General features: G+C 38.1%; 1 protein-coding gene across 3 annotated transcripts in view; it reads right to left on the bottom strand.

The window, feature by feature from the left end:
• PTPN4 (protein tyrosine phosphatase non-receptor type 4) overlaps nt 1–18,901 on the bottom strand; it is a 175,667-nt gene that overhangs the window by 55,815 nt on the left and 100,951 nt on the right. For all 3 annotated transcript variants that reach the window (XM_055119989.1, XM_055119988.1, XM_004608155.2), the window contains exons 10-13: nt 14,502–14,590; nt 10,863–10,926; nt 5,602–5,774; nt 1,459–1,527 (exon numbers count right to left, since the gene is read on the bottom strand). In XM_055119989.1, the coding sequence (XP_054975964.1) occupies nt 1,459–1,527; nt 5,602–5,774; nt 10,863–10,926; nt 14,502–14,590 (395 nt within the window). The remainder of the gene's footprint in view (nt 1–1,458; nt 1,528–5,601; nt 5,775–10,862; nt 10,927–14,501; nt 14,591–18,901) is intronic.

Here is an 18,901-nt window from a genome sequence, read left to right as displayed (position 1 = left end):
TTAATGACATTTCCCAAATTTAAGGATATCACATTTTCTAAAAGATATAGTATTGACTAAAAATAAACAAATTTAAATTTCCTTTTTATAAAGTCAACTCAACGTAATTTAAGCATAAAATTTCTTGTCATTATTATGAGTTTAGATTATAGGATATTTTTACTTAAAGACAATTCAGGATAACAACCTTATAACATTAGTCACAATAAAATGAAAATAAAGAATATTATTTCGTGTATTCTATTTTTACAATGAAGAGTTTTGAAAAAATCTTTAGCATTTATGGCTTTTTATTCATGTTAATTCTTAATGCTGTTTATGTATTTCTTATATATAAAGAATAGTGAAGAAAAACTGAAAGAGAGTTCAGTAATAAAATAAGTGTAGAAAGCTGACTACTTTCATTTTCTGAGACAGAGAAAAATTTGAAAGACGAAAAAATAAAGTACACTTACCTAGTATGAAGTATCAGAAAAATTTACTGTTCTTAATAATTAAACGTGACTGAAAACACTTTACATTTAAAACTAAATTTCAGGCATTTGATTTCATTAACAGTTTTAACCTCAAAGACCCACCCACTGAAGTTTGCTATCTATGTTTCCTGTTAAGTGTGGAAATTACAGAGAAAAAAAATACCACACAACAGAGGTTTGCAATGTGGTAAATTTATTTTCTGACCATGATACTCTTATTTTTTGTTCCAGGAGAACATTCTTTTGCTTTCTTTTCAGATACTACATGAAAACTGAAAATATTAGAAAGAAATTCAAAACACTGACATGAGAAAAATAAAATAATCTATTACCCGCTGAAAAAAAATCAAGCATAAGGAGAAACTTTTCTGTTTTGTTTTTGGGCCACACCCAGCGTGCTCTGGGGCTCTTCCTGGCTCTGTGCTCGGGAGTGACCTGGCAGTGCTCAGGAACCATATGTGGTGTTGGAGATTTGAATCAGGACTGAGGCCATCCTAGCCACATGTGAGACAAATGCATTCTTACCTTAAGGAGAAGTATTTTCTATCCACTAATGCTGCAAACTGAAATTCCAAGAAGTGACAAGAACTCTAAAATTTTTTAATACTTCGGTAGACACACACTGTATCTCAGAAGGAGTATCACATGGTGGTACTCTTTTTACAGTACATACTGTAAAAACAATCCCATAAAAATTCTGCCAGAAGTGATCCCAAAGCACAGAGTCAGCCCTGAGCAAGAGGTGCGGCCCCAAAACAAAATAAACTGGGTGCCTTTCTCTAAAGATGAGGCATGTTCGCTACAATTTGAACCAAGTCTTGCTATTAAGACTTATTGTGGGTAATTATTTGTCAATATATAAAACTGGCGAACCACTGTACTGCATATCGATACAAATATAAATAAACTATATCAATTATAAACAATCCCTCTTTTAAAAAATGAAACACAATAAGACAAAATAAAAACAGATGAGGCTTACCTTGCAAACACCCTGTCTTTATTTGCTTTTTCTTTGCCATACTGAACTGACTGGACTTCAGTTCTCCCACTGAAATACAGAAGTTAATACCAAAAATCATCTTAAAGAAAACTTTAAGATAAAATGACAACAAATAATGTAATTATAAATTTATAAAGGACACATATTTCTTCTTCTTCTCTTTGGTTCTTGGGCCATATCCAGTAGTGCTCAGGACTTACTCCTGACTCTAGACTCAGGAATTACTACTGGAGGAGCTTGGGGGCCAATACAAGATGCCAGGGACTGAACTTCAGTTGGCCATGTGCAAGGCAACCCACTGTACTATAGCTCCAGTCCCCAAAACAAACATTTCTAAGACTAAAAATGATGATTACGGGGCTGGAATGATAGCACAGCGGGTAGGGTCTTTGCCTTGCACACAGCCAACCTGGGTTCAATTCCCAGCATCCCATATCCCCTGAGCACAGCCAAGCGCAAAACCAGGAGTAACCCTTGTGCACTGTCGGGTGTGACCCAAAAAGCAATAAGTAAATAAATAAAAAAATAAAAAGGGTAATTAAGAAAAGTAACAACAGTACAATGGATAGGGCACTTTCCTTGCACAACCTGAGTTTGATCCCTGGCATCCTATAAGGTTCACTGAGTACGCCAAGAGTAATTCCTGAGTGCAGAGCCAAGAGTAACCTCTAAGCATTGCTAGGTATGCCCCCAAAACAAACAAGTAGACAAACAAACAAAAAGAGGGGAAAAGTGTCAACAATGGATACATTCCAGTTCTACCTAAGGGAAGTTCAATTAGTTCTTCCATTAATAATAAAGATAACACATTCGACAGGAACTTTTCAGAGTCTTCTTTATTTGAGAGAATATGAGAGAAGTAATTTTGCCTAGGATTCCTTCTACTATGCTCTAGAAAGGTCCTCTCCCTAGACTCAGAGATAGGTTGGTCCAAGGTAATCAAAGTATTGTCTTCACTCCTTAGGCTTGTGGTTTATATAGTTAGTGTCTCTACTAATTCTATTTGGAGGGTCTGAAGAATGACATATCTTGAAAAACTGCTCTTTTCTTCCTTGACCTATAATGATTGTTCCTAGAAAGACTGGCTACACCCTCCTTCCTTCCATCTGGAGATATAGGCAACTGCAGATTTTTGCATGTGGTTAAAAAGTAATAAAGTTGGAATTTGTCTTGAAAGTAATTTGCCTAACAAACATACCATTTATGCATAAGAACCAAACCCTCAAGGATACACAAATGTGTTCAGACCAAATTTATTAACTAAAAATTTGATTCTTAGCATGTTTGTTCCTTGACACATTGTTGTGACAGAATGAGCAAATTTTATATGGCAAATATAGCTACTGACATATGCATGTAATGACTACATATAAACACAACCAAATATAGGTTTATAAAGTTAACCAAAGCAATTTGGAGAGGAGCTTGGGCTAAACCCTGTGGTATTAGGGGACCAATATGGTACAGGAGATCTAACCAAGGTCAACTGCAGGGAAAGATCCTTGGCCCTGTAATGTCCCTTGGCACCCGAAACAATTGTGAGATCATCATCTATGGATAAACGTGAATGGGATGGCAAATTTATTGAGGGCTTGATCTTTTTCTTTTCTTTTGGGGTTACACTTGCATGTGCCTCAGGGGCTACTCCTGACTCAGTGCTTAGAGACTGCTCTTGGTGGCGCTTAGGGAAGGACCTTGCAGACACCAGGGATAGCATCTGCCCCTCAGTCCTTTGAGGTATCATCTCAGCCCCTTTATTTGTGCGTTTGTTTGTTTGGGGAGATCAGTCAGTGGAACAAGTTAGAAGTGGGAGACTACAAGCATTCTTTAGGAAACAAAAAAGGGTCCAAATGAATAATCCAATGGCATAGCTTAGTGTGCTAGAAAGAAACTAAAAAAGGGAACACAAAGCAAGCAGAAGGAAGAAATAATAAAACCTGGAGCAAAAATCAATGAAAAGGAAACGAAAAACAATTTTCAAAAGATTAATGAAACCCAGAGTTGGTTCTTTGAAAGAACAAATAAGACAGAAAAACTGTCTAGACTCAGAAAGAGGGGATCCTAATAAACTCATTCAGAAAAGAAAAGGGTCAGTTCACAGCAGATACCACAGAAATTTAAAGGCTCATTAGGAACTACTATGAAAATCTTTATGCCATTAAAATCGAAAACCTCAAAGAAACTGATAGATTTTTGGATTCTTAAAACTTCCCAAGGCTGAAGCAAGAGGAATCAGAATACCTCAAGAAAACAATTATTATCAAGAAAATTGAAAAGTTAATCAAAAGTCTCCCCGATAACAATGGCTTGGGCTCAGATGGGTTTATTAGTGAGTTCTTCTACTTTTATTTCTCTATTCATTCAATCATTTATTTTGGTTTTGAGGCCACACTGGACAGTGCTCCAGGCTTACTCCTGGCTCTGTGATCAGGGATACCTCCTTGCTTGATTCAGAGACCATATGAGGTTCAGGGGTCTAAACCCAGGTTGGTAGCATGTAAGCTTGGTAGTACCTTACCTGTGGCACTATCTCTCTGGCATGCTTCAAAACCAATCTTTCAAGAAATTGAGTAAGACTGCTTTCATTTGTGGTATATAAAAATAATTATATAGTAGAAGACTAATATCCATGGCCAGGGAAAATAGAAGCTAGGGAGACTCTGTCAATGGTTGGAACTAAAAACAAGTGTGTGTGGGGCTGAGGACAGATAAGATAAAGAGACCAGTATAACAATAATAGCATGGAATGATCACGCTGGACAAGATCTGAGTGTTAAAAGTGGCAAAGGGATATTCCTAATAACCTTTCAGTATCAATATTGCAAACCACAATGGCCAAAAGAGGGTGGGAAGGGGAGGAGGGAGAGAAGGAGAGGAAGGGAGAGGGAGAGGGAGAAAGAGAAAGCGAGCGAGAGAGAGAGAGAGAGAGAAAGGGGGGAGAGGGAGAAGGAGGAGGAGGAGGAGTAAGAAGAGAAGGAGAGGAAAAAGAAGAAAGAAGGAGAAGGAGGAGGAGGAAGAAAACAAGAGGAAGAGGAGGAGGAGGCGAAGGAGGAGGAGGGCCTGCCATAGAGGTGGGCAGGGGAGGGGATGAAGGGAGGGAACGTGGGGACACTGGGTCTGGGAAATGTACAATGGTAGAGAGATGGGTGTTGGAATACTGTATGACTGATATTTAATCATGAACAGCTTTTAAGGGTCTATCTCACAGTGATTCATAAAAAAAAAGCAAAAAAAAAAAAAAGAAAGAAAGATAAACCCTCCCAAACAGTTTCTATGAGGCAAACACTACCCAGATATCAAAGCAGACAGAAACCACTAAAAAGAAAACTACTGGAGCAATACTACATACAGCGAGTAGGGCACTTGCCTTGCACGAGGCCAACCTAGGTTTGATTCCCAGCCTCCCATATGGTCCCCTGAGCACCACCAGGAGTAATTCCTGAGTGCAAAGCCAGGAGTAACCCCTGTGCATCCCAAGTGTGACCCAAAAAAAGAAAATAAAAAGAAAACTACAGACCTATATCCCATGAAATTCTTAACAAAATATTGGCAAACTGAATCCAACAATACATTAAAAGGATCACATAACTATGATTGAGATGGATTCATCCCAGGGATACAAGGATAGTTATAATATATGCAAGTCAATCAATGTAATACATCATATTAAAATAGCTTAATACACCACATTAACATAGTAATGCAAGAAAAATGAAAAATGTATGATTACATTTAATAGAATAACAATAGCCTTGGGTACAATGGTGAGTGCTTTCTGTTTCTTAGCTTGAAGAAGACAGACTTCCGGAAGATACTGAGTAATTTTTTTGCCCCCTACAAAGTGGGAAGCAGGCTAAGTAAGTTTAGGGCTCTCAGTTTTTTTTTTTTTTTTGCTTTTTGGGTCACACCCAGCGATGCTCAGGGGTTACTCCTGGCTTTGCACTCAGGAATTACTCCTGGCGGTGCTTGGGGGACCATATGGGATGCCGGGGATCGAACCCGGGTCAGCCGTGTGCAAGGCAAACGCCCTACCCGCTGTGCTATCGCTCCGGCCCCATAGGGCTCTCAGTTTTAAAAGAAAAGAGGAAAAAATGCAATAAGGAATGTTTAAGCAACACTTACCAGTACCTGAACTTTGAACCTAATGTAAAATAATGTGCAAAAAAATTCTTCTGAGGTGGAAGTGGTCTGTCCAAACGAAAGAATGTGTGATGTTCTACACATGCTTTCCACAGATTTTTGCATGCTCTGTAATTCACCATATTAAACCCCAACAATGTTTCTCTAGATTCATGCTGTAATAAAGGACAATTACAGGGAAAACATTAGGATCATTATAATGCTTCACTAAATGTACTTTTCACAAACATTTTAGTCTTATAAATACTAACTCTTTTTGGCTTGTCAAAAAAAGTAAGCTATAAAATGACAAAATATGGTACCTCTTTCAGTAACATTACAACTGGCAGAAACTTATTATAGCAAAAAGTTTATTATAGTTAAGAATGCTTAAAAATTGATGTAAATGTTTCCAAATTTTATTTGGTATGATTCTGTTTTGAAACATAGCAATAAAATAAAAAACACTTATTTAATCATTACCAGAATCTGTTAAATTAGTATTTAAGCAGTTCCATTAAACTATATATAGCATGGCATACGTGTCCTAACAGCATAGCTCTTTTACATAAGGACTGCATCCCATCATTAAATCCAGCCAGATCAAGAAATGAATCATTACTAGCCCTTTGATCTAGCCTTTCTACAAAAATACATTTGCAAAGGTAAACCTTCTTCTGACTTTTATCACCATAAATTATTTATGCTTATTTTTGAACTTTATATAGACAGAATCACATATATGTTGCCTTTAGGCCTGACTTTCATCATGTAATATTAAGTTTATATACTCATTCATATGGTATTGAAGCAGTAATATACAAATTTTTGCTCTATAGAAATTTTATACTGATACAATTATTTATAATATACCCATACAAATATAAATTGTTTATACATATTATCTATATAAAATACTATATATGCATAACATTCTATTATATATTTATGTAATAATCAGTTTATTCATGTACTTGAAGTTTAGATTGAATATATAAACACAGTGCTTCTATATATCACATTCCTATATATTGTCTGATGTGTAACTTATGCTTTTTTCTGTTTCTAAAATAAGTTCACAACTTTGTAAACATAGATATATGTAAACTTATAAGTTTACAAGTTTCAAAAACAGATTATGTTTCCTCCCCATCAACAGTGTTGTTACATCACCAACCATGGTTTATAAATCGTTTCACTACTTTAGTGCATGTGACTTTTATTGTATAATGGTTGTAATTTTTCCTTTTCAAGATGATTAATAAAGGAGGTATAATGTATATATTGTCCTTTTAAAATTTCATAGATAGGGGGCTGGAGCAATAGCACAGCGGTTAGGGTGTTTGCCTTGCATGCGGCTAACCCAGGTTCTATTCCCAGCATCCCATATGGTCCCCTGAGCACCGCCAGGAGTCTTAATTCCTGAGTGCAAAGCCAGGAAGTAACCCTTGTGCACTGCTGGGTGTGACCCAAAAAGAAAAAAAAACTTTCATAGATGGAGCTAAATAGAGCATCTTCAAGTCTATTATCCTATGAAGTTCTGCCCTTAGTGAAATTTAAAAGCTACCAAAAGTGAAGACCATGTTTGGAAAATGTGCGTATTTCTGGTCATGTGGATATGCTCATTCCTGAGTGTCTGTTTAAGTCACTAGAATATTTTTGGACTGCACTGGATACAACCAAATGTATCAAAGATGTATCAAAGTACATCTTTAAAATTATAAAATAATTCATGTATCAAATAAGCATACACGTATACAACCACAAACAAATATGTGTATGCTTATTTGATACATGAATTATTTTATAATTTTAAAGATGTACTTTGGTAAACAGTTTTTAATTTAACAGAGTCTAAGTGTGCACTCTTATCTTTTAAAGTTAATTTTTTTCTTGTCTTGCTACATAAATCTCTGCTTCTGTCATGAACATATCGGATACGTCAAATAAATTAAAAATTCTCATATGTAAATATTAATAACTATGTTAAAATATTATGCTGAAAATATTATTTATTGATAGCTAGAAAATTGTGCGGTTATTTTATATACACTAATATTGTTCGCATGTTATAACACATATCATAAACATGCAAAGTATCAGAAAATGTCAAACGAACAACTGCAATAATGCATCTCAGTGGAAATAAAATCTAAGATGCATATATATAATTCCCCCTTTGAAACCTACACGCTTCAAAAATTAACACAAATCTGGTTTTGATGCTTTACCAACTTATTTCAAATGTAACACTTTCCCCACAAATTTTATACACAATAGATACAAAATGCTACATTAAGAGATAACATTATTCTACAAAGTTTGGGTATATAAAGGTAGTTCAGAAAGAAAATATTTGTAAGCAAAGTTCTACAGAGTATGTTAGGATACATCTTTAATCAACTTTGACTTTTAATACCAATATTACATGCAGTTAAATGTATCCTTAATGATACACTACTTCAGGAAATGGGTGTGAAGATAAAATTGTATGAAAATCACTGGTACATTAGTGATTAGGTTGGAAAGTGTTAGAAACTATAACTATTCTTATTGCTAGTAACACTGGTACTATTCAGGGAAGTAAAATACAAAAGTTAACTTCTACATATATTATTAGAGTAAAATATATGATCTTTAGCTTTCTGAAAGATTCGACTGCCTATGATTCTACCAAACATTTATTGAACATGTAAAAGAATATTATATTCAGCATAAGTTGAAATAACCACAACATGAAGAAAGTAGAATTGTCTGCTACAATAAGAATTTGAAAAATGATAGTCATTCAGTATAACACCAAATACTAATAAACTATTATCATCACATGCAACAAAATAGACGAATCTTACAATGTTAAGGGAAGAAGACAGACCAAAATAAAGTGTTTTGCATGATTTCGTTTATTATTTTTGGTTTTGGGGCCACCTGGCTATGCTCAAGGTTCACTCCTAACAGGGCTCAGGGGACCATATGGGGTGCCAGGGATCAAATCTGGGTTGGCTGCATGCAAGGCATGTACTATCTCTGCAGCCTTCACCATCATCTCATTTTATATGGTACAAATATAAGCAAAATAATCATGATGATGTAAACAAAATTGATCTTTTTGCTGACTGCATGGCAGGTCAGTTTAATTATCTACTATACCAGTTTCTATCCATTGTCACTGTCACTGTATCACTGTCATCCTGTTGCTCATCGATTTGCTCGAGTGGGCACCAATAATGTCTCCATTGTGAGACTTGTTACTGTTTTTGGCTTATCGAATACGCCATGGGTAGCTTGCCAGGCTCTGCTGTGCAGGCGAGATACTCTCTCGGTAGCTTGCCAGGCTCTCCGAGAGGGGTGGAGGAATCAAACCCGGGTTGGTCACATGCAAAGCAAACCCTCACCTGCTGTGCTATCGCTCCAGCCCAATGGATAGCTCTCTCCATTATATTAATTCTAATATGCTACATATTAGCTCCCCGCCCTGGGCAGTGGTCCCGGTGACCGAAGACCTCCGGAGCCTAGCCACAGCCATGCTCAAGGCCCCTCTCCACACGTTCGGACAAGCCTCATGCATGAAGGTACCGGCAGAGGAACCCAGGTGTGTGGAACCCGGGGCTGAGACCTCCAAGCCTGCTCAGATTGGGACTGGGCCTCTTCTGCCCAGATTTCCCATTTTCCAGTAGCTAGGTGGTCACACCCAGGGACTGCCCCCTGGCGCCCTGTAATCCCATCAATGGCCAACATCCAGTGACTTAAAAGCAAGCTCCCGAATGCCAAAACCAGTAACAATACTGAATCTCATTCCCCTGACCCTGAAAGAGCCTCCAAAGCTGCATCATTGGGATGGACAAGTACAGAGAGGCTTCTAAGATCTCAGGGATAGGACGAATGGAGACGTTACTGAGACCGCTCGAGAAATTCGACAACCAACGGGATGATGATGATGATGATGATGCTGCTGTTACATATTACATTATAATCTTTTCAAACTATAATTCTAAATATGTGCTGCTTTATTTATATAAAAACTGCCTTGTAAAAACATGCTATAATTTTTGAGCATCAGTGATAAATTGTTACTTATTGTAAACTAATATCTCCTTATAAAATATAGCTGATTCAAAACTATCTTTTAGAGAGAAGTGGAGGCTTGGGCAACACCCAGTGGTGCTCAGGGGTCACTCCTATTGGTGCTCAGAGACTGAGCCAGACTGGCTGTATGCAAGGCAAGTGCTTTAATTCCTGTACTATCTCCCTAGTCCTCAAATACCTTTTTTAAGGTTTTGAATAAAAATTTCATATACATAAACAAATACCATAAAATCTGCATTAATTTTCAAACTATCTACAAAATAATGTAAATATTTTGTAAAAAATGGATAAGGCTAATCTGATTTTTAAAAAGACAGTTAATAAGATGAACTCCTTTCTCTGATATTTTCCATGAAAACTCAATTTGTTACGATTAATTTATAGAAGAGACAATACCACAACAAAGGCAGGCAATCTGTTCATGAACTAGAAATGAAAGTAAACACAGATTTTCTAAATTGAAATGACAAGCGTACATGTACAAGCGTACATGAAAGGAAGTGCTACATTTTTCTTTCTTTGGGAAAGAACAAAAGGGTGCAAACAAATTACTCAGTCACTGCCTTCATGAACTGATTGGAGATAGACAATGACTATTAGAATTGAGAAATCAGTTTTTAAGTTCACAACTTAGCAAAACAGATATCTAGAAGAACTGAAAAATTATAAACATGAACCAAAGACAGTACAGTGGGTAGGAAGGGTGCTTGCCTTGCTCACAGCCAATGTAGGTTCAAGCCCTGTCAATCAACATGGTCCCCAAGCCTCACTAGGAGTAATTCCTGAGTATAGAGGCAGGAATAAGTCGAGAGCATCGCCAGGTATGCTTCCCCTCCAACAACAAACAAAAAATTTCAAAACACAGAAAATAGTGGGGATCTAAAACATCCAATCATAAAATGTGAATTAACTCAGCAGTTACCAAGAATATCAGTAACATTTTCACTTGCACTAAAAGTTCTGCCGTGAATCATTTTTTTGTTTTATTGGGCACCAATGCTCAGGCATCACTTCGAGCAGGTTTGGGGACCGCATGGAATACTAGGAATCGGACCTGAGTTGGCCATGTACAAGGCAAGTGCCCTACTTATTGTACTATCTCTGCACCAACCCCTGCCCCACGGCTAGTCATTTCTCAAGATTTCACTTACATTAGTAATTAATAAGTCAATACTCACCAATTCTTTTCTAAGTTGAATAAAAAACTGCTTGCACTTAAAAGAAATTTTTACAATCTTCAACCTGGATAAAAAGATCATGAGTGGGGTATTAAAATATTTTTTAAAAGGTAAAAACAGAAAACTAAGAAATTATAAAAATACTCTATATTACAGAAACGGCTGGAGCGATAGCACAGCGGTAGGACATTCGCCTTTCACTCGGCCGACCCATGTTTGATTCCTTTGCCCCTCTCGGAGAGCCCAGCAAGCTACCGAGAGTATCGCGACTGCCCGGCAGAGCCTAGCAAGCTACCAGTGGCGTATTCAATATGCCAAAGACAGTAACAATAAGTCTCAAATGAGAGACGTTACTGGGGCCCGCTCGAACAAATTGATGAGCAACAGGATGACAGTGACAGTGATTACAGAAAATGTAAATATGTATATATGTAAACATATAAATATATATGTGTAGGATAACATTGGTTTGTCCTTTCCGCCTTGCCACAGGAAACTTAGGTTTATTGGGTTACTCCCATCATAGTGCTCCCATTCCTATGTGTTTACTTGTAACTTCTTTCTTTGTGCTCTGCTTCCCCAACCAGTGAACCACCTTTGTCTCCTAATCAGACTCTGTTAACCTGTAAATATTGCTTTACTCTTCTCCTTAAGTCCTTTGCATAGTTAATTCAGAGCAATGTCCTTTTTGTAGAGACACAGGAAGACAGTTAATGCTATGCTTTTGTAACTTGGTAGGTAACTGACTCCAACTGATAGTCATTCCTGGGCATCTGTTCCCTTCACTTAAGCCTCAGTTGCCCTTACTTCCTATCACCCCAAAAGCAGGGTCCCAATAAGGAATTGGATGGAGCCAGGGCAAGCTGTGAGCTACCCTGGCATCGAAATGGACCAGGCCCAAATGCCATTAATACTTAACTAGGGCTGCAAGATGTAGCTCGGAGAGACTAGCAAGGGGGACAGAGGGAAAAGAATGTAGAAGAATGCAGGAGCAGACGCATGGAGAGACGAGATGTGTGGCTTCGAGAGGCATTGAGGAGAGATGGGCGAGAGAGACAGCAGGAGACAGGAATGAGAGGCCCTGTGAGACTAGAAGGGGTTGCTTAGTGAAACTGGAACAGGCACATGGGGAGAATGGAATAAATGGCAATTGATCACCAACCAGATTGGCCCTTATTTCCTCCTTCATCTGCCCATGGCATAGGCTGTCCCGGGTGGGGGAGTGGCTTGAGACCACCAAAGGCAGGTGGCAAGGGAGAGAGCCTCAGGATCTCCCTAGCTGCCTGGAGATTACATAATCATGTATACAAACACACACATAAAGTGTACCAAGTTTTTGGTGCTTAATAATTAGAATCTACATGTTCAGCTATGGAAAGTTTTATCAAAGTATCTGCTGAGAGTATGTATTTTTCAATTCTATTTAAAGAAATACGCAAATAACATCAGAGGGATAGGGATGGTATGGGGGAGATGTGGAAAGAGCATATATATGCTTTGAAAAGTAGAACATTTTATTTCGAAAAGTAGAAAGAAGAATCATTATTCTAGTATGACATTTCCTCCTTCACAAATCAAGTACAAATGGCTCAATGAGTCAGAGAGCTGATATTCGATGGTAGGTCTCTTAATAGCAAGTACATTTTCAAACATGTCAGATAATTTGATAGAGCATTTTGTGTATTTCTCTGTCCCATAGATTTTACATTCAAAGCAGGGTTTAAATCCTAGCATATTGGGAGCCCAATAATGATGGTTATTAAATTTCCTATGTTAACTAATTTTTTAAATTAACTTTTTAGAAAAAATGAAAACAAACAATATTAATAAGGTCTGCCTTCAGAAAAACTAGTTATCTAGAATCTAACCTGCTGAGATACTGTCAGAGTTGAACTGACTAGGATAGGGAAATATCTACATCCAATCCACTCTAGCCATTCTGTATCACAGAAGTCACAGAAAAGAAAATAACTGATAAGCAGAACTTCATTAAAAAAAAAAATCTTTTATTTTTTTAAAAGACAGTTAAAGACAATTATCAAGCAAACTAAAAGATAAATCACAGACCAGGAAGAAACATTTTCTTTCTTTTTGTTTTTGGGCCACACCCAGCAGCTATGCTCAGAGCTCTGTGCTCAGGAATCAGCCCTGGAGGGCTTGGAGGACCACATGGAATGCCACAGATGGAACCCAGGTCAACTGCAAGCCAGGCAAGCACCCTACAAGCTATACTATCTTTCTGGCTCCAAGAAATATTTCTGGAAGACAAATGTGATAAAAGACTATTATACAAAATTTCTAAGGAACTCTATCTTTTAGACCATTTTTTCACTTGGTAAGCATATATGGAGGGAAAAACTCTTAATTCAATTCTGTGTGAATGAAAACTGGTACAGTCATACAGAGGAACAGTGTGGTAATTTCTTATAAAACTAAGCATGTATATACCATACCATACAGCAACTTTACTCTTGGAATTTACTCAAAGGAACCAGGAATTTCTATACACAAGTAAATCTGCATATGATTGTTAATAATAGCCTTATTCATTGTCACGGTCATCCTATTGCTCATCGATTTGCTCGAGCAGGCACCAGTAATGTCTTCATTGTGTGACTTATTAGTTTTTGGTATATCAAATACACCACAGACAGCTTGCCAGACTCTGCCGCATGGGCAAGATACTCTCATACTCTCGGTAGCTTGCTGGGCTCTCTGAGATGAGCAGAGGAATCGAACCCAGGTCGGCCGAGTGCAAGGCAAATGTCCTACTGCTGTGCTATCGCTCCAGTCCATAAGAGTAGGACTGTCGTCCCATTGTTTATCGATTTGCTTGAGCAGGCACCAGTAACATCTCATTGTGAGACTTGTTGTTACTGTTTTTGGCATATTTAATATGCCACAAGTGGCTTGCCAGGCTCTGCCGTGCTGGAGGGATACTCTCGGAAGCTTTCCAGGCTCTCAGAGACGGATGGAGGAAACGAACCCAGGTCGGCCATGTCCAAGGCAAATGCCCTACCCGCTGTGCTATCGCTCCAGTCCAGGCAGGGCATTTGCCTTGCACATGGCTGACCCGGGTTCGATTCCCAGCATCCCATATGGTCCCCCAAGCACCACCAGGAGTAATTCCTGAGTGCAGAGCCAGGAGTAACCCCTGAGCAATGCCAGGTGTGATTCAAAAAGCAAAAAAAAAAAATTCCTCAGTGCAGAGCCAGTAGCAACCCCCTGAGCACCGCAGTGTATGGTCCACTCTTTTAAAAAAAATAGGGGGGCTGCCCCTGAAAAACACACCCCAAAGCATTTTAGGGACTAGGGAGAGAACTCAGTAGTCAAGAAGCATGCCTTGCATGCCAAAGGTCCAGAGTTTGAATCTGGACACCACACACCATAAGGTTATCACTCTGGGGGACCCCAGTGCTGGACTGATAAAATAGTGATTTTTAGTTTGCTTTTATAAGCTTCACAGAGGTAAAATTTATATATACAATGAAATACATCAGTTTTAAGTGAATACTTTGATATATTTCAAGTAAGTGAGGCAAAGCTAAAGTTACACAACAGTCTTATTAGAGTTCAATAGTCACTTTCTTTAATATAAATGATCATACTTGGTAATGGTAAAAGTATTGGCATTCTTACCATGGAAAGGTATTCATTCGTACCCTGTTCTTATAAATCAGAATTCCTCCTGACATCACTCCAATCATAATTTCATTGTTACTCTGATCCTTCAAAAAAAAAAACAAATCTAAAATAATGGGCTTTAATTATTAAAGATGTTATAAAAAACATTGTAACACTTTGAAAAATAACTGATACATAATATTTAAAAATATACATGGTCTTATAAATGCTCTTTATCACTAATCATCAGAGAGATGCAGATCAAAACAACTATGAGATACCACCTCACACCACAGAGACTGGCTCACATCCAAAAGAATAAAAGCAACCACTGTTGGCGTGGACTTGGGGAGAAAGGACTCTCCTTCACTGCTGGTGGGAATGCTGACTGGTTTAGTTCAGCCCTTTTGGAAAACAGTATGGATGCTTCGCAAAAAATTAGAAATTGAGCTCCCATTTGACCCAGCAGTACCAATCCTGGGAATATATCCCTGAGAGGCAAAAACGTACAACAGAAATGAAATTTGCACTTGAATGTTCATTGCAGCACTGTTTACAATAGCCAGAATCTGCAAAAAACCCGAGTGCCCAAGAACAGATGACTGGTTAAAGAAACTTTGGTACCTCTACACAATCCATTGTATTCCAATACTATGCAGCTGTTAGAAAACATGAAGTCATGACCTTTGCATATAAGTGGGTCAACATGGGAAGTATCATGCTAAGTGAAATGAGTCAAAAAGAGAGACAGACATAGAAAGATTGCACTCATCTGTGGAATATAAAGTAACAGAATGGGAGACTAGCACCCAAGAACAGTAGAGATAAGTACCAGGAAGTTGGCTCCACAGCCTGGAAGCTTGGCCTCACATGCTGGAGGAAAAGGCAGCTCAGATAGAGAAGGAACACCAGGTAAAGTGTGGTTTGAGGACCCGCTGGGGATGGGAGATGTGTGCTGAAAGTAGACTACAGATCAAACAGGATGGCCATTTAATGCCTCCATTGTAAACCACAACACCCAGAAGGAGAGAGAGAACAAAAGGGAATACCCTGCCACAGAGGTGGGGCGGGGGTGGGTTGGGGGATAGGAGGGATACTGGGATCATCGGTCGTAGAGAATGGGCACTGGTGGAGGGATGGGTACTCGAGCATTGTATGATTGAAACACAAGCATGAAAAGTTGTAAGTCTGTAACTGTACCTCACCGTGATTCACTAATAAAAAATTTAATTAAAAAATATACAATGGTCTTTGCTACCTCATAAAAATAACAAACATATCAAATTAAACAAATCTCACAATTATTAAGATTCATTACTCTAAGGCAAAATGATTTCAGGATCCCCCAAAGTTTTTTTATTGGAACTGACTCTTTGGGATAAGAATCAAAGGCCTTCTTGACCTGTAGAGTGATGAATTAGTATCCATCATTTCAGTCCTAAAATGATTTATGTCCAATCATTCACAAATACAGTGAATCACAAAAATGAAATAAAGAGTTTGGATTTCAGAGAAAGGCAACCTGGTAATAAAAGTGTTTCAAATAATTCTATAACATGAAAAAAAAAAGAGACTATGAAATGAGAAAAATTGCTGGGAAGTTAGGAAGTGTTCAGGAAAGAAAATTTGAAGTTGGCTTTGACGAATGAGAAAATTTTAATTGTATTACTAACTGACCTTGAATAGTTAAGCTGCACTACTTAATTCATACAATTAAGAACTTTCCTCAAACACTATTACCCCTTGCCATTGATAAGCATGTAATTAAGAGTTTTTTTTCCAAATTTTCCTAACAAATCTTATTAAATGGACCTGGTAGGGTTGATAACATATAATAAAATGGTTAAGCTTGAGCCTATATACTTTATCTGGCTGCTTATTTTGTTTAGCAACAATCAGCACCACTGTACACTGTTATCAGAATCTAAATTCACCTCCCTGCCCCCGATGCTTACCTCTCGAAGCATTTTTCTGAGGGCTGGGTTGGGGGTGAGGGGTGCAGTGGAGTATACCCAGCCACTCCCTAAAGATGCTCAAGAAATCATCTGGTGCCTGGGACCAAAGCCAGGACTACCGTAAGCATAGCATATGCTCAAACCTTATACTAGTTTTTTGAAGGTCAACAATTAGCACTTTGGATCAACATGTCACAGTATCTAAAGATAAGAGATTTAATATATGCTCCTCAATTCCTTTGGGCTTCCAATCTCAGAGTATCAGACAGAGTACATGAAAAAAGGCAGAAAGCATGTAACACTTGAAAACAAAATATAACACTCAAAATATAAAATCAATAGACTAAGGATTTGTAAAGACATAAAAAGGGTAAGATCAACATTACAGAGAAAAAAAGTTATATATAAAACCACAGTCTTAACCACATATGAAAGAGAAAGTTCTGTTGAAGATAGAAGCAAAGTCAATAGATACAAATTAAAAGACAAAGGATGAAAGAAGAAAAAAAAAGAGACAGAACTTAAATGCTCCTAACCAATTCCATGATCCTTACTTATTCTGATTGAGATACAGGACACAGAAGTGTGTAACCTTTTTCAAACAGTTAAAAGTGTAGACAATGAGGAGAGAATTAGAGTGATTTCCAGAAGAAATAATCCCATTCTGGAACTTGCAAACTATAGCATATTTTACCTAACAATATATTCTCATTTCCTTTCCCCAAAGAAGTTAGAAATAAAAGCATTTATAATCAAGAGAACTACAAATACAAAAGGAGGTTACTCTGAAGTATCACCAAGCATGTAAGATTAGTATCATTACAGAGATACAAAAAACTCAGTAAATAAAGCAATTAAGCTGCTGTACTAATAGAAAAATATTTTTTTAAAAAAGGTTCATGTATATCTAGGAACACAAAATCTTAAATTCTAGCTATTTAAACTGAAATGATAGTTCTCAAGAAGTTGCCAGAGGTGAACAGATAGAACAAGATAAAAACAAGAAACAATGAACACAATGTCATTAATTTCAATGTACAAAAAGGGTGCGTTTTCCTCCTCACTTAAAAATACCTACTTTGCATTTTTCTTATCACCTATGCACTAATACGTAACAAATTATTTAATATACTTATTCTTTTCACTAGAACCTAAGTAGCAAAGTATAGGGCTTCTGCTTTGTTTACTATCGAATTCTTGGGCACAAAAAAGTGCTTTGTACTAATTTATAAAACAGATACTTACCAGTTAGAGAACTATGTTTAACTTGACATTGTAAGGCCTTTAAAAATCATCAGTGCCATACCATCCCACTTAATCTCCCCCTTATTCTTAATAAAAACCACTTGGTTCTTGTCAGGCCAGTTCCATTATGCATTGGTGTACCCATAATTCTAGGTTTTGCTAATGTTGTTCTTATATCCCTTTATCACTCTTTGATGATTCAAACAAAACAAAAAAAGAAAAAAGCATACAGATCTTTTTTTTCCAGTGAAAATTTCATTAGTCCCCATCTGTAAATTTCTCTTGTATGTATTTAACCTGTCTCTTACAAGTTACCTGAAATACCCTTGTTTTATTGTGCTTCACTTTGCTGTGCATTGAAGATATGTGTATTTTAAGAAACTCTACTGGGGCCAGAGTGATAGCACAGTGGGTAGGACACTTGCAAGCAGCTGACCCAGGATCAAAGCACCACATATTATCTCCCAGGCCCTGAGGAGTGATCCGTTACTGCAGAGCCAGGAGTAAGCCCTGAACACTACTGGGCTTACTAAAAACCAAACCAAACCAAAAAGTCGACCAAAAACAAACAAGCTATCCACCAGCTGAAAGCTCGAATAATACTTAGCATTTTTTCAGTATCATTGTCATGCCATCGATTGTCGATTTGCTTGAGCGGGTCCTGTAACATCTCCATTTGTCCTAGCCCTGAGATTTTAGCAGCCTCTCTTTACTCGTCCTTCCCAAAGAACCAAATTAGAGGTTCTTTCAGGGTCAGGAGAATGAGACCCATCATTGTTACTGTATTTGGCATATGAATACGCCATGGGGAGCTTGCCAGGCCCTCCCATGCGGGCAGGAAACTCGGTAGCTTGCCAGGTCTCCGAGAGGGAGAACTAGTCTACAAGATGTCCGGGAGCTTGTTTTATAGTCTCTGGATGTTGGCCATTGATGGCATTACACGGTGCTGGGGGCAGTTTGTGGGTGTGACTGCCTAGCTACTGGAAAATGGGAAATCTGGGTGGAAGAGGCCCAGTCCCAATCTAAGCAGGCCTGGAGATCTAAGCCCCGGGTCCCGCACACTTGGGTTCCTCTGCCAGTTCCTTCATGCGTGAGGCTCATCAAGCGTGTGGAGTGTGGTCTTGAGCAGGGCTGTGGCTGGGTTCTGGAGGGCTTCGGCTACCAGGGCTCTGCTCAGGGCAGGGAGGGAGACTCAACCCACCCCCGCTGAGGGGC

Source organism: Sorex araneus, chromosome X (assembly GCF_027595985.1).
Source record: "Sorex araneus isolate mSorAra2 chromosome X, mSorAra2.pri, whole genome shotgun sequence".
Classification (NCBI taxonomy): domain Eukaryota; kingdom Metazoa; phylum Chordata; class Mammalia; order Eulipotyphla; family Soricidae; genus Sorex; species Sorex araneus.
This window is presented reverse-complemented; position numbering and strand designations above follow the sequence as displayed.